General features: G+C 37.2%; 1 protein-coding gene across 6 annotated transcripts in view; it reads left to right on the top strand.

The window, feature by feature from the left end:
* PPP2R3A (protein phosphatase 2 regulatory subunit B''alpha) overlaps positions 1-13727 on the top strand; it is a 209419-nt gene that overhangs the window by 170137 nt on the left and 25555 nt on the right. For 5 of the 6 annotated variants that reach the window (XM_027061792.2, XM_027061790.2, XM_053221418.1 and 2 more), the window contains 3 exons: positions 10053-10228; positions 10743-10861; positions 13425-13531. In XM_027061792.2, the coding sequence (XP_026917593.1) occupies positions 10053-10228; positions 10743-10861; positions 13425-13531 (402 nt within the window). Of the gene's footprint in view, positions 1-10052; positions 10229-10742; positions 10862-13424; positions 13536-13727 lie in introns of those variants that run through there. The other variant, XM_053221419.1, reaches the window with a different exon arrangement.

Below are 13727 nucleotides of genomic sequence, written 5' to 3'. Positions count from 1 at the left end.
AGAAAGGGGAACCCTCTTACACTGTTGGTGGGAATGCAAACTGAGGCAGCCACTCTGGAAAATAGTGTGGAGGTTTCTCAAAAAGTTAAAAATAGAACTACCCTAAACAACAATTTTTGTGCACTACTAGGTATTTACCCAAAGGATACAGAAATACTAATTCAAAGGAGTATATACACAACAATGTTTAGAAGAGTATTACCAACAATAGCCAAATTATGGAGAGAGCCCAAATGTCCATCGACTGATGGATAAAATGGATGTAGTATGTATATACAATGGAATATTACTTAGCTATCAAAAAGAATGAAATCTTACCATTTACAACAATGTGGATGGAGCTAGAGAGTATTATGCTGAGCAAAATAGGTCAGAGAAAGACACATAGCATATGATTTCACTCATATTGAATTTAAGAAACAAAATAAGTGAACAGGGAAAAAAAGAGACAAAACAATAAACAGACTCTTAACGATAGAAAACTGATGGTTACTGAAGGAGAGGTGATGTGTGGGGGGGTAGATGAGTTAAATAGGTAATGGGTATCAAGGAAAGCACTTATGATGAGCACTAGGTGTTGTAAGTAAGTGATGAATCACAAGTTCTATGCCTGAAACTAATATTTCACTGTATGTTAACTAGCTAGAATTTAAAAACTGGGGGAGGCGGGGAGGAAGAGATATATAAAAGTAAAAATGGGCAAAGGCTCTGAATAGACATTTCCCAAAAGACCTATAAATGGCCAACAGATAAATGAAAAGATGCTCAACATCATTAAGAATTGGCAAGAATGTGGAGAAGAGGGAACCATGGTAGACTGTTGATGGGAATATAAATTGGTACACCCATTATAATAAACAGTATGGAGGTTCTTAAGAAAATTAAAAATAGAACTAAACCATATGATCCAGTAATCTCACTTCTGTATATGTATCCAAAGATGATGAAATCAGTATCTATCTATCTTTTCATTTACCATTACTGTGCCAAAATGGAAAATATGCTGGTAGCAAATGGGACAATTTCTGAGGTTCAAAAAAATCTATCTTTTCTCAAATTATGACTGATTTGTAAGCAAATGTAATGGCGCTTTTAACCACAGTAAATAAGTAAAACAAATTTTTTTCTAACTTGAGGCTCTTAAAAGTACAGGCTGCAAAGACTGACCTCAGATTACTTCACTACAATTCCAACTTCTTTTCTTAAAAAATTATTTTTATATTGAGGTATAATTGACATGATAGTTTTAGATGTACAACATAATGATTTGATATTCATATATATTGCAAAATGATCACTAACGTGAGTCCATTTAACATTCACCACTATATACAGATACAAAATTTTTTTTCTTGTGATAAAAACTTTTAAGATCTCTTAGCAACCTTCAAATATGCAATAAAGTCACCATGCTGTACATTACATCCTCAGGACTTACCTTATAAATGTAAATTTGTACCTTTTCACCACCTTCACTCTGTTTGCCCATCCCACCCTCCACACTGGTAACCACCAATCTTTTCATTGTATATGTGACCTCAGTTTTTTTTTTTATTTTTTCTTAGTTTTCAAATATAAGTGAGATCATAAGAGTATTTGTGTTTGACTTATTTCACCCAGCACAATGTCTTCAAGGTCCATCCATGTGGTCATAAACGGTAGAATTTCATTCCTTGTTTTTTTTTTTTATATTAACATATGGTGTTATATTTGTTTCAGGTATACAATATAACTATTTCACAATTCTATACATTTCTCAGTGCTCATCAAGATAAGTGTACTCTTAATTCCCTTAATTTATTTCACCTATCCTGCCAGACCCACTTCCCCTCTGGCAACCACCAGTTTGTTCTCTTTATTTATGAATCTGGGATTTTTGTTTGACTCTTTCTCTCTGCTTGCTTGCTTTGTTTCTTAAATTTCACATGTGAGTGAAAACATACAAATTTGTCTTTCTCTGACCAACTTATTTAACATTATACTCTCTACTCCATCCATGCTGTTTACAAATGACAAGATTTCATTCTTTTTTATAGCTGAGTAATATTTCATTGTATGTATAAACCACTTCTTCATCTATTCATCTGTAAGGGGACACGTGAGTTTCTTCCATGTCTTGGGTGTTGTAAATAACACTGAAGTATACATGGGATACATATATCTTTTTGAATTAGTGTTGTTTTAGGTAAATACCAGTAGTGAAATTATTGGCTCATATGGTAATTCTATTTTTAATTCTTTGAGGAACCTCCATACTGTTTTCCACAGTGACTGCACTAGTTTGCAGTCCCACCAACAGTGCATAAGGGTTCCTTTTTCTCCACATCCTCGCCAACACTCGTTTTTTCTTGTGTTTTAGTTTAGCCGTTCTCACAGGTGTGAGGTGATATCTCATTGTGTTTTTAGTTTGCATTTCCCTGATGATTAGTGATACAGAGCACATTTTCAGGTATCTGTTGGCCATCTATATGTCTTCTTTAGAAAAATGTCTATTCATGGGGCGCCCGGATGGCTCAGTCAGTTAAGCATCAGACTCTTGATTTTGGCTCAGATCATGATCTCATGGTTTGTGGGATTGAGCCCTGTGTCAGGCTCTGCAGAGCCTGCTTGTGATTCTCTCCCTCTCTCTGCCCCTCACCTGCTTGTGCTCACTCTCTCAAAACAAATAAACATTTTTTTTAAAAAGTCTATTCAGGTCTTCCACCCATTTTTTTAATCAAATAATTTCTTTTTATGGCTGAATAATATTTCATTGTGTATATATACTGCATTTTCCTTCTTTATCCATCAATGGACACATAGGTTGTTTCCATATCTTAGCTGCATGGGGTTGAAAATGGAGGGTAGATATATCTTTTCAAGTTAATGTTTTCGTTTTCTTCAGATAAATAACCAAAGGTAAAATTGCTGTATCATATGGAAATTCTGTTTATAATTTTTTGAGGAACCTCAATATTGTGTTCCATAGTAGCTGCATTAATTTACTTTCTCACCATGGTATACATAGGTTCCCTTTTCTCCACATTCTCCTCACCAACACTTGTTATTTCTAGTGTTTTTGATAATAGTCGTGCTAACAGGTGTGAGGTAATACTTCATTATATTTTTGAATTGCATTTCCCTGATAGTCATGTAGAGCATCTCCTCATGTACCTACTAGCCATCTGGGTGTCTTTGGAAAAATGTTTATTTAGACCCTCTGCCCATTTTTTAATCAGTTTTTTTGTTTGTTTGGTTTGGTTTGGTTTGGTTTTTGCTATTGAGTTGTATGACTTCTCTATATATATTTGGATATACACCCCTTACCAGATACATACTTTGCAAATATTTTCTTCCATTCAGGATTGCCTTTTTATTTTGTTGATAATTTCCTTTGCTTTTGGTATTATAGCCAAAAAGTTATTGCCAACACTGATATGATAGAGTTTGCTGCTTATATTTTCTTCTGGAAGTTTTATACTTCTGTTATGTTTTTAATAAATTTTGAGTTGATTTTTGTGTATTGTATATGATAGTGGTCCAATTTCATTCTTTTGCATGTGGCAGCTTTTTCCAACACCATTTGTTGAAATGACCATCCTTTCTCCATTTTATTTTTTTTTAAGTTTATTTATTTTGAGAGAGAAAAAATATGAGCGAGGGAGGTGCAGAGAGAGAACCACAAGCAGGCTGCATGCTGTCAGCTCAGAGCCTGATGCAAGGCTTGAACCCACAAAACTATGAGATCACAACCTGAGCCAAAACCAAGAGTGAGACGCTTAACCACTGAGCCACCCAGGCGCCCCTCCTTTCTGCATTTTATATCCTTGGCTCCTTTGTCATACGTCAATTGACCATATATATGTGGGTTTATTTCTGGGCTCTCTATTCTGTTACATTGACCTATGTGTCTGTTATTATGCAAATAACATACTGTTTTCATTACTATAGCTTTGTAGTAGATTTTGAAATCAAGTAGTGTGAAATCTCCAGCTTTTTTCTTGAGCATCTTGTTGCTCAATACTGCTTTGGGTATTCATGGTCTTCTGTCATTCCATACAAATTTTAGGATTGTTTGTTCACTTTCTGTTAAAAAAAAAAATGCCATTGGAATTTCTATAGGGATTGCACTGAATCTATAGAATGCCTTGAGTAATATTAACAATATTCTTCCAATCCATGAACATGAACTGTCTTTGCATTTATGCAGGTCTTCAGTTTTATCAGTGTCTTAATAGTTTTCGGTGTACAAGTCTTTCACTTCCTTGGTTAAATGAATTCCCAGGTATTGTATTCTTTTGGATGCAGCTGTAAACAGGATTGTTAATTTCTTCTTCTGCTACTTTGTTTTCACTTCCTTGGTTAAATGAATTCCCAGGTATTGTATTCTTTTGGATGCAGCTGTAAACAGGATTGTTAATTTCTTCTTCTGCTACTTTGTATTGATTTTTGCATCCTGCAGTTATATAGAGTTTATTCTATACTTTTTTTGGTGGAGTCTTCAGGGTTTTCTGTATAGGTCATCTGCAGAGTTAACAGTTTTACCTCTTCCTTGTCCAGTTTGGGGAAAAAAGGGAAATCCTTCCCTTTTATTTATTTTTCTTGTTTAATTGCTCTGTCTAGGTCTTCCAGTACTATGTTGAATAAAAATGGTGAGAGTGGGTATTTTTGTCTTGTTCTAGATCTTGCAGGAAAAGCCTTCAGCTTTCTACCACTGAATATGATGTTAGCTATGGGCTTCTCATACATGACCTATTATGTGGAGATATATTCCCTCTGTCCCCACTTTGTTAAGAGCTTTTATCAGACATGGATGTTGAATTTTATCAAATGCTTTTTCTACATCTACTGACATGACCATGTAATTTTTATCCTTCATTTCATTAATTTCATCTCATTGATTGATTTGCAGATGTCGAGCCATCCTTGCAACCCCAGAATACCCACTTTATCATGGTTTATGATCCTTTTAATGTACTGTTGAATTTCAGTTGCTAATATAAGTAAAACCTTGGTTTACGAGCATAATTCATTCTGGAAACGTGCTTGTAATCCAAGGCACTTATAGATCAAAGCAAATTTCCCCATAAGAAATAATGGAAACTTGGGGCGCCTGGGTGGCCCAGTCAGTTAGGCATCCAACTTCAGCTCAGGTCATGATCTCACAGCTTGTGGGTTCGAGCCCCATGTTGGGCTCTGTGCTGACAGCTCAGCCTGGGGCCTGCTTCTGATTCTGTCTCTCTCTCTCTCTCTCTCTCTCTCTCTCTCTGCCACCCCCGCTTTGTGCTCTGTTTCTCTCTCAAAATTAAAAAAAAAAATTTTAATTTTAATAAAAAAATTGAAAACAGAAATAATTGAAATTCAGGTTATTTATTCCACAACCCAAAGATACTCATATAAAAATGATTACAATACTATAATCTGATACAAAATAATAAATGTAAAGAAAAATAAGTTAACTGGCACTTACCTTTGAAAACCTTCATGGCTGGTGTGAGGAAGACAAGAGAAAGGAGGCTTATTGTATAGGATGAATTTCACTATCGCTAACAGAATCACTGCTATCTTGGCTCAGTGGAACCTTTTTCTGCATGGGAGCCATTGTATATGCTCACATGGATGCTGACTAGAGTACAGTATTAATAAATTCTTGTCATATACTATATTTAATGTAACTGGCAATAAGGCAGCAAAGGAAAGGGTCTATATCTGTAGGCAGCCTGACCTGGAATGAAGTAAAGCATTCCTAAGCTTAGTCTTGCATGGAAAAGCAAAGGACTGTCCATAGGTGCTTTGTAGTGACAAAAAATACACTAGTACCAATTGTGGGCACCTTCCAACATTCTGAAAAATCACTGATTCCTGCCAAACACCACAACCTGAGACCGAGCATCCAAAAACAGGATACAATCCCACCAAGAGAGGGAGGAAAGGAGAGAGAGAGGGAGGGAGGAAAGAACCATTGGCTCAGTTGTGATCATGTGACATTCGGCATCACGTACTACTCATATTTCAAGACATTGCTCGTTTATCAAGTTAAAATTTATTAGAAATTTTGCTTGTCTTACAGAACACTCACAGAACAAGGTACTCGCAGTCCAAGGTTTTACTGTATTTTGTTGAGGATTTTTGTATCTGTATTCATCAGTAATATTGGCCTGTAATTTTCTCATAGTGTCCTTGTTCTGTTATCAAGGTACTGCTGGCCTTGTAAAAGGAGTTTGGAAGTATTCCCTAATCTTCTATTTTTTTCACATTTTTCATTCTTTTTTCTTTTTGCTGCTCTGATTGAGTTCCACTGCCCTGTATTCAAGTTTACTGATCCTTTCTTCTGCTTTATCTAGTCTGGTTTCAAACTCTTCTGATGTATTTTTCAGTTCAGTTATTATATTCTTCAGCTCTATGACTTCTGTTTAGTACATTCTTATATTTTTCATCTCTGAGTTCTGTCTTCATCCATTCATCTCCCAAGTTCAGTGAGCATCTTTGTGACCATTATTTTGAACTCTTTATCAGGTAGATCACTTAACTTAGTTTTATTAAGGAATTTTTTCTGACGTTTTCTCATTTTTTAATTCAGAACATATTTTTTTGTTTCATCATTCTGCTTGACTGTGTTGATTTCTGTGTATTAGATAAAATAACCACCTCTCCAAGTCTTGAATAGTAGCCTTGTGTAGTAGGTAAACTTTATTGTTCAACCCTGTCCTAGCCCTTGTATCTTAAACCTTTTAATTGTCCAAGCATCCTCTTTTATTTTTAATGGCTCCTAATAGTCGAGGTTGTGCCAAGACCTGTCATTATCCCAGAGGGGAAGATTTCAGCACCTAGATGGAGGCTGGTTGTCATCTTTTAAAAGTATGCACATATATACAGTCCTGTGGGACCACAAACATAAGCCTCACTGGCCACCAGAGCTAGGCAATCTTAAGTATCCCCTGGGCATCAGTCTCCAAAATTGGGGTACCATACAAGTGCATAAGCTCCTTTCTAAAAGATACCAGCAGCTGGAATGAGACAAAGGGAGACCACAAAGATGGCATCCACTTGCCTCCATACCCTGAAAGCAACTCCATAAGCTCCTAGATGTGTGCTAAACCTGAAACCTACATTTTGGGCTGAAACTCCAACACAAGCAAATAGCCCTCTTTCACAGAAAGCCAGGAAGTATGTTTCAACCTCTTGTCTGTGCAGTACCCCGGATATAGTAGCCTGCTAAGAACTAGGTCTCCTATTGTTACAGTCTCATGGGGCCCAGGAACACAAGCCCCCCTGGCCACCAGAGCCAGGCTATCGGTGAGCATCCCTGGGTGGCAGCTGCAAATACCAGGCAGGGCTCCAGACATAAAAACAGGGCACCAGATGCATGTAAAAGCTCCCCTCCAGGAGATAGTGGCACTGTGTAGTGCAGCAGAGGAGAAGAGTGAACATGGTATGCTCTAGCCTCTGTCCCCAGAGAGTACCCCAGCAGGCCCCTAGATGTGTGTTTTAAGTTAGATGCCTGCCCTTAGGCCAAGGCTTTAAGATAAGGAAATGAGTGTCTTTCACAAAGTCTGGGTGTCTATTGGCTGCTTCTGCACTGGTCGCTAGCATGGGTGAGTCCAAGCACATAAGCCCCTTACGAGCCATTTCTCACTTAACTGTACCCTTTTGGGTCTCATGGACACAAGCTCTATAGAGATTTCCAAAGCTAGATGTTTTAGGGAGTCATCTTTTAGTTTCAGGTCTTAAGAGTTACGGTGCCCGGTATGAGATTCAAACCGTTCACTCCTCGGAAGAAGTTCCAGGTTTTAAGTTTCCTCTTGATTGTAGGTCACCATGACAGAGGTGGGGATTATAGTGAGATTGTGTGTCAGCCTGTCCTACCCACTTAGATGTGGGGTTTTCTTGTCTGCACAGTGTGTAGGAGTTACTCAGTTCTAAGGAGTCTTTTCAGAAGAACTTGTTCCATATATAGCTGTAGATTTGGTGTCTGTGGGAGAAAGTTCAGGATCTTCTTACATTACCATCTTGAATCAGAACTCTGAAATAAATATCATGAAGAAGTACCTGCACTCCTATGTTCATTGCAGCATTATTCACAGTAGCCAAGATATGAAATCACCCTAAATGTCCCTCAGTGGATAAATGGATAAAGAAAGTGTGGGATACACACACACACACACACACACACACACACACACACTGGAATATTATTCACCCTTTAAAAAGAAGGAAATTCTGTCATTTGCGACAACATGGATGATCTCAGAGTACACCATGCTAAGTGAAATAAGGCATGCACAGAGACACAAATACCACATGATCTCACTTACATGTGAAATCTAAAAACTGTCGAACACAAAGAGTCATAGAGTAGAATTTTAGTTAGCAGGAGTTGAGGGAAGAAGGAAATGGGGAAGTACTAGTCAAAGGGTACAAAGTTGCAGTTAGAATGAAACATACAACATGGTGAGTATGGTTAATAATACTGTATTAAATATTAGAAATTTGCTAAGAGTAGATTTCAGGTCTTCTCATCCCCCTCCCCCCCAAATATAACTAAGTGACGAGATGATATGTGAAATAATTTTACTGTAGTAATTATTTCACAATGTATATATTATCTCATTGTACCCCTTAAATACAGTTTTTACTAAAAATGTTTTAAAAAACTATAAAGGAAATTTAGCCACAGTAAAGATGTAGAAAAACATAAAATTAATTGTAATTAAATCTTATTTAATCCACTATATCTAAAATGTTATTGCAACATCTCATCAATATAAGAATATTGATGTTTTACTTTTTGTTCATATTAAGTCTTCAAAATCTGTTGTGTATTTACACTTAAAGATATCTCAGATTGGACAAGGAACATGTGGATAAGTGGCTACCATATTTGACCATGCAGATGTGAATAACAAGAGTTCCAGAAAAAAAGAATGGATAAGGGTGAAAAGAGGCAGGGAAGAAATAAAATAATTTAAGAAAATTTCCGAGAACTAAAGAATACTAGCTTCCAAATTGTGTAAGCTCTCAGAAAGCCCAAGAAAGTAGATGAATTAGACCCAGACCAGGATACTTCATCATGAGATTTCAAAATACCAAGGACCCAGAGAAACCTCTATAGTCTTCAAAGGAAAAAAAAAAAAAAGTTATTATAGTCAAAGGATCAGACATCAGCATGGCTTTAGACTTCTCAACAATAGTGGATAGATAGAAGATAGTGTAGTGAATCATTGCCTTTAAACTTCTGAAGGAAAAGCACCACCAAGGTATAATTCTGTAACCAAAATATCAACCAAGTTAGGAGGTAGATAAACAGTATTTTCAACTATCTAAGATCTCAGAAAATGTATGTGCCTCACTCCCTTTTTTTAGGAAGCTGCCGAAGAATATGTTACACTAAACAAGGAAGTCAACCAAGAATGAGGAAAGTGTGAGATACAAGAAATAAGAGAAAGGTGAAAGGAATCTCTGGGATGAAACCATGAATCCAGTCTAGAGAGCAACCAGTGCAGTTAAAGTAGGTCAGAAGGAAGCAAGAAAGACTTCATCAAGAAAATCCAGTTCATAGAACCCTGATGAGAATGATTATGGATGTAGAAAACTGGCATATATGGGCACTGAATAGTAACATGTACACAGAAATCTAAGCAAATAAGAGATAAAAGAAGTTGAGTAATTTATATTACGAGGTTCAGAAGGGCATGTAGGTAAAGTAGAAAGAGAGGTAGAAGAGCTAAAACCTCATTTTTCATTGTATGAAATTAATACACAGTTCTTAAAACAGAAATGTAAGGAAGGAGCAATATAGGCATCTTATCTGAAAATATAAAAACCAAAATAATCAGGTATTGAAAGTGGTTGATTCTGGGGAAGGGAAATAAAGGGAAGAAGGGGTCTGGCCAGTTTTTCTAACAAATTTTATAAAACTGTGTTCCTCTAAGTCTCAAGTATACACATATTAACTTATTTTAAAAGAAAATATACACATATTAACTTATTTTAAAAGAAACATGGGCAGTAATAAATCTGGGTGAATAAAGGACCTTACCAGGCCATTGCTAACGAGTGTCCTTATCTTCTAGCATTGAGTATTGGTTCCGCTGCATGGATATGGATGGAGATGGTGTACTCTCCATGTATGAGCTGGAGTACTTCTATGAGGAGCAATGTGAACGGATGGAAGCCATGGGCATTGAGCCCTTGCCATTCCATGATTTGCTGTGCCAGATGCTTGACCTGGTGAAGCCAGCCAGTGATGGTAAGATTGAGTAAAAGACCATCTGCACTACTCACCTATGTAACAGAGGGGGCCTTTAATCCTGGATTGTCCCAAATTACTTAACTTCCAGAGTCTTCCATACTGGCTTCCCAAATACAGAAATATTTAAGTTTCTCCTTTACCATTAGTTTAGAACCAACAACTAATGGCAAATCAAGTTTAAGAAATTTCCCCATAGAAACAGAAGGCAGATTAGTGATCGCCCTAGGCTGGGTGAGGAGATGGGGAAGGTCTGCTTGATGAGTACAGAGTTTCCTTTTGGAGTGAGGAAATGTTATGGAACTCGGTAGTGGTAATGGTTGTACAACACTGTGAATGTACTAAAAGCTGCTGAATTGCACACTTTAAAATGGTAAATTTTATGTCCATTTTACCTAAAAAAATGGGATTTTATATAATAAAATTGGCATATTCATATACTCTTAAACTTCAGTAAAAGTTTTTTTCACTTGCCAAAAAGTTCTTGAAATTTACTGGATTTGTTTTTACATAGGCAAAATAACACTACGAGATCTGAAGAGATGCAGAATGGCACACATTTTTTATGATACTTTCTTTAATCTGGAGAAATACTTGGACCATGAACAGAGAGATCCTTTTGCGGTCCAGAAGGTACTGGTTTTAACTTCGCTTTGAAGGCTGCAGTATCAGGGGTTGTGTGCTACAGATAAAAACGGTCTTTCCCTGTGAGAATCTTGTATTTAAAGAGGTAACATTTAAAACATTTTCTCTCCTACTGAAAAGAGAGAAGAAAGAACCTAGAGCACATGTCTCTCCATAGCTAATCTTCAAGTTTAGGTAACCTGCATCTGCCTATCACTGAGTGAATTTTGTGGTCTGTGTACTTATATATTAGACACTAGTTACAAAAAAGTTTTGAAAAAAATTTGTCCTAACTTTTTAAAAAAATGTATCAATAGAACCATCTGTATTAGAAAGTATATTGGGGTTAACTGTACCATTCATTTCCAGGATTACATTGTAAATAGCTCTCCCTAATGAAAACTAGACGTTCTCCATAATAGACAGCCCTCCGATAACAAAACACTTTTTCAAGTGTTAATGACTATTGTGCATGACTATCAGTTTGAAGTCATTCTACACCTGAATAGAGATGAGCACCCTTATGCGTACACAAAAACCTGTGGACCTCAAAAAGCCCTGAACATATGGTCTATGTCAAAATAATAATAATAATAATAATAATAATAATAATAATAATAATATCACAACTTCCCCTTCTCTTGTTTAAAAAGTAAAAATTATGTGGGGGTGCCTAATGGCTCAGTCGAGTTGGTTAAGCATCCAGCTCTTGGTTTTGACCCAGGTCATGATCTCATGGTCCTTGAGTTCAAGCCCTGTGTGGAGCCCCACATTTGCACTGACAGTGCAGAGCCCACTTGGGATTCTCTCTCCCCCACCCCTGCCCCCTTCCTTGCTTGTGTTCTCTCTCCCTCAAAACTTTAAAAAAAATTTTTTTTTTAATTCTGTTAGTAGAAAAGGACTGTTTGAGTCCTACAGGAATACCAGAAACTACCAGAAACTTTCAGTCTTTTTCTTCTACATGTTGACCTAAATAGTAGTAAGAATACAAAGATCACCTTATTATTTTTTAAGTTTATTTATTTGTTTTTGAGAGAGACAGAGACAGTCACAAGTGGGGTAGGGGCAGAGAGTAAGACAGAGAATCCCAAGCAGGCCCCACGCTGTCAGTGCAGAGCTGATGCAGGGCTTGAACCCACAAAACTGTGTGATCATGACCTGAGCCAACACCAACATTTAGACATTTAACCAACTGAGCCACCCAGGCACCACATACGTTATTTTTTATTTTTATTTATTTTTTTAATTTTAGAGAGCACAAGCAGGGGAGGGGGGCAGAGGGAGACAGAATTTCAAGCAGGCTCCACACTCAGTGCGGAGCCAATGCAAAGGTCAATCCCATGACCCTGGGATCATGATCTGAGCTGAAATCAAGAATTGGATACTCAACTGACTGAGCCACCCAGACACCCCCAAAGATCACCTTCTAAAAACAAATATTCTACGCCTGATCTTGGGGCATATCAAGGCACATTATCACTAGCTTTAAAAAAAAATTTTTTTCCCGGGCACCTGGGTGGCTCAGTTGGTTAAGTGTCCACCTTCAGCTCAGGTCATATCTTGTGGTTCGTGAGTTTGAGCCCCACGTCAGGCTCTGTGCTGACAGCTCAGAGCCTGGAACCTGCTTCGAATTCTGTGTCCCCCTCTCTCCCTGTCCCTCCCCCACTCGTGCTATCTCTCAAAAATAAACAAACATTAAAAAAAATTGCCAATTATAAATCTAAGATGTAAGTTTCAAAGATGTCAAAAGGATGGAGTAGGGGTTCTTAAAATGAGTTAAGTATCATAATCATATTGTATGGTCAGTATTTAGGTATTTACATTCTTCTGGGCATGACTAACCTTACATCTGAGGGCAGTGCTAATAACTCATTTTAATCATGGAGAAGCATTTTACCTGGAATATATAATCCAAGATACTGCCCAGATTGGAGAAGGAAAAGAAAATGTATATAGCCTTTTCCCCCTTTATAAAATTTGTAAGAGATGGCAGTATATCAAGATTTATTCTGATCTGCAGAGAACATTTTTAGTCAAAAAGTGCTCAGTAAATTCCAGTGACTGTGTTGAAGAGACATATGGTCATATAGAGATAAAAAGAAGAGCAAAAAGTAGCAATCGAGCATGTACAGTATAGCAAAGGAAATTATTTGGGGGAGAAGGGCTCTTTCTAGGAAAATAGCACAGATGACATGGTATCTGAGCTGGCTTTTACAGAAGCAATAAAAATATGCCAGGGAGGGGAGGAAGTGATGGTCTGTTTCAGGTGGGCATATGTAAACCACAAGTCACTCCAGATAGCTGGTGTGCAAAGTGCCAGGGAGAAGAGCCCAGACAAAGGTCTCTGATTATAAGGCTAAAGAATCTAGACCTAAAGAATTCACTGCTGAGGAGTTCACTATAATTTTATGATTGGAGGCATACAAATCACTTTAAGTGTTACTTTAGCACCTCTCTTAACATGTTAAAATGAAATATTTTCAGGCAGGTCATCACAAATGTTCACTGAAGAAAACCAATCTCCAATTCTTTGTCTTTGATTATTTTTGTTTCCTTTCCTCTTTGCAATCAGGATGTTGAGAATGAGGGGCCTGAGCCCTCTGACTGGGACAGGTTTGCAGCTGAGGAGTATGAGACTCTTGTTGCAGAGGAATCTGCCCAAGCACAGTTCCAGGAAGGGTGAGTGAGGTCCCTGGGTCTTACAGAACTTTTTTAACAGGGGTAATCATATCAGGAATGGTAAAACCATCTTTAAAAAATCAAACTAGTAATCCTTTCTTATTTTTGGATATCCTGAGTGATTATAACCAACTTTAGTTGAAAGAATATTTTTCCAGCAATCTTCCCTTCTTCACTAATTTCCTAAAACTCTTCT

This window comes from Acinonyx jubatus, chromosome C2 (assembly GCF_027475565.1).
Source record: "Acinonyx jubatus isolate Ajub_Pintada_27869175 chromosome C2, VMU_Ajub_asm_v1.0, whole genome shotgun sequence".
Lineage (NCBI taxonomy): Eukaryota > Metazoa > Chordata > Mammalia > Carnivora > Felidae > Acinonyx > Acinonyx jubatus.
Note: the sequence above shows the minus strand (reverse complement) of the source record. Positions and strands in the feature narration are given on the sequence as shown.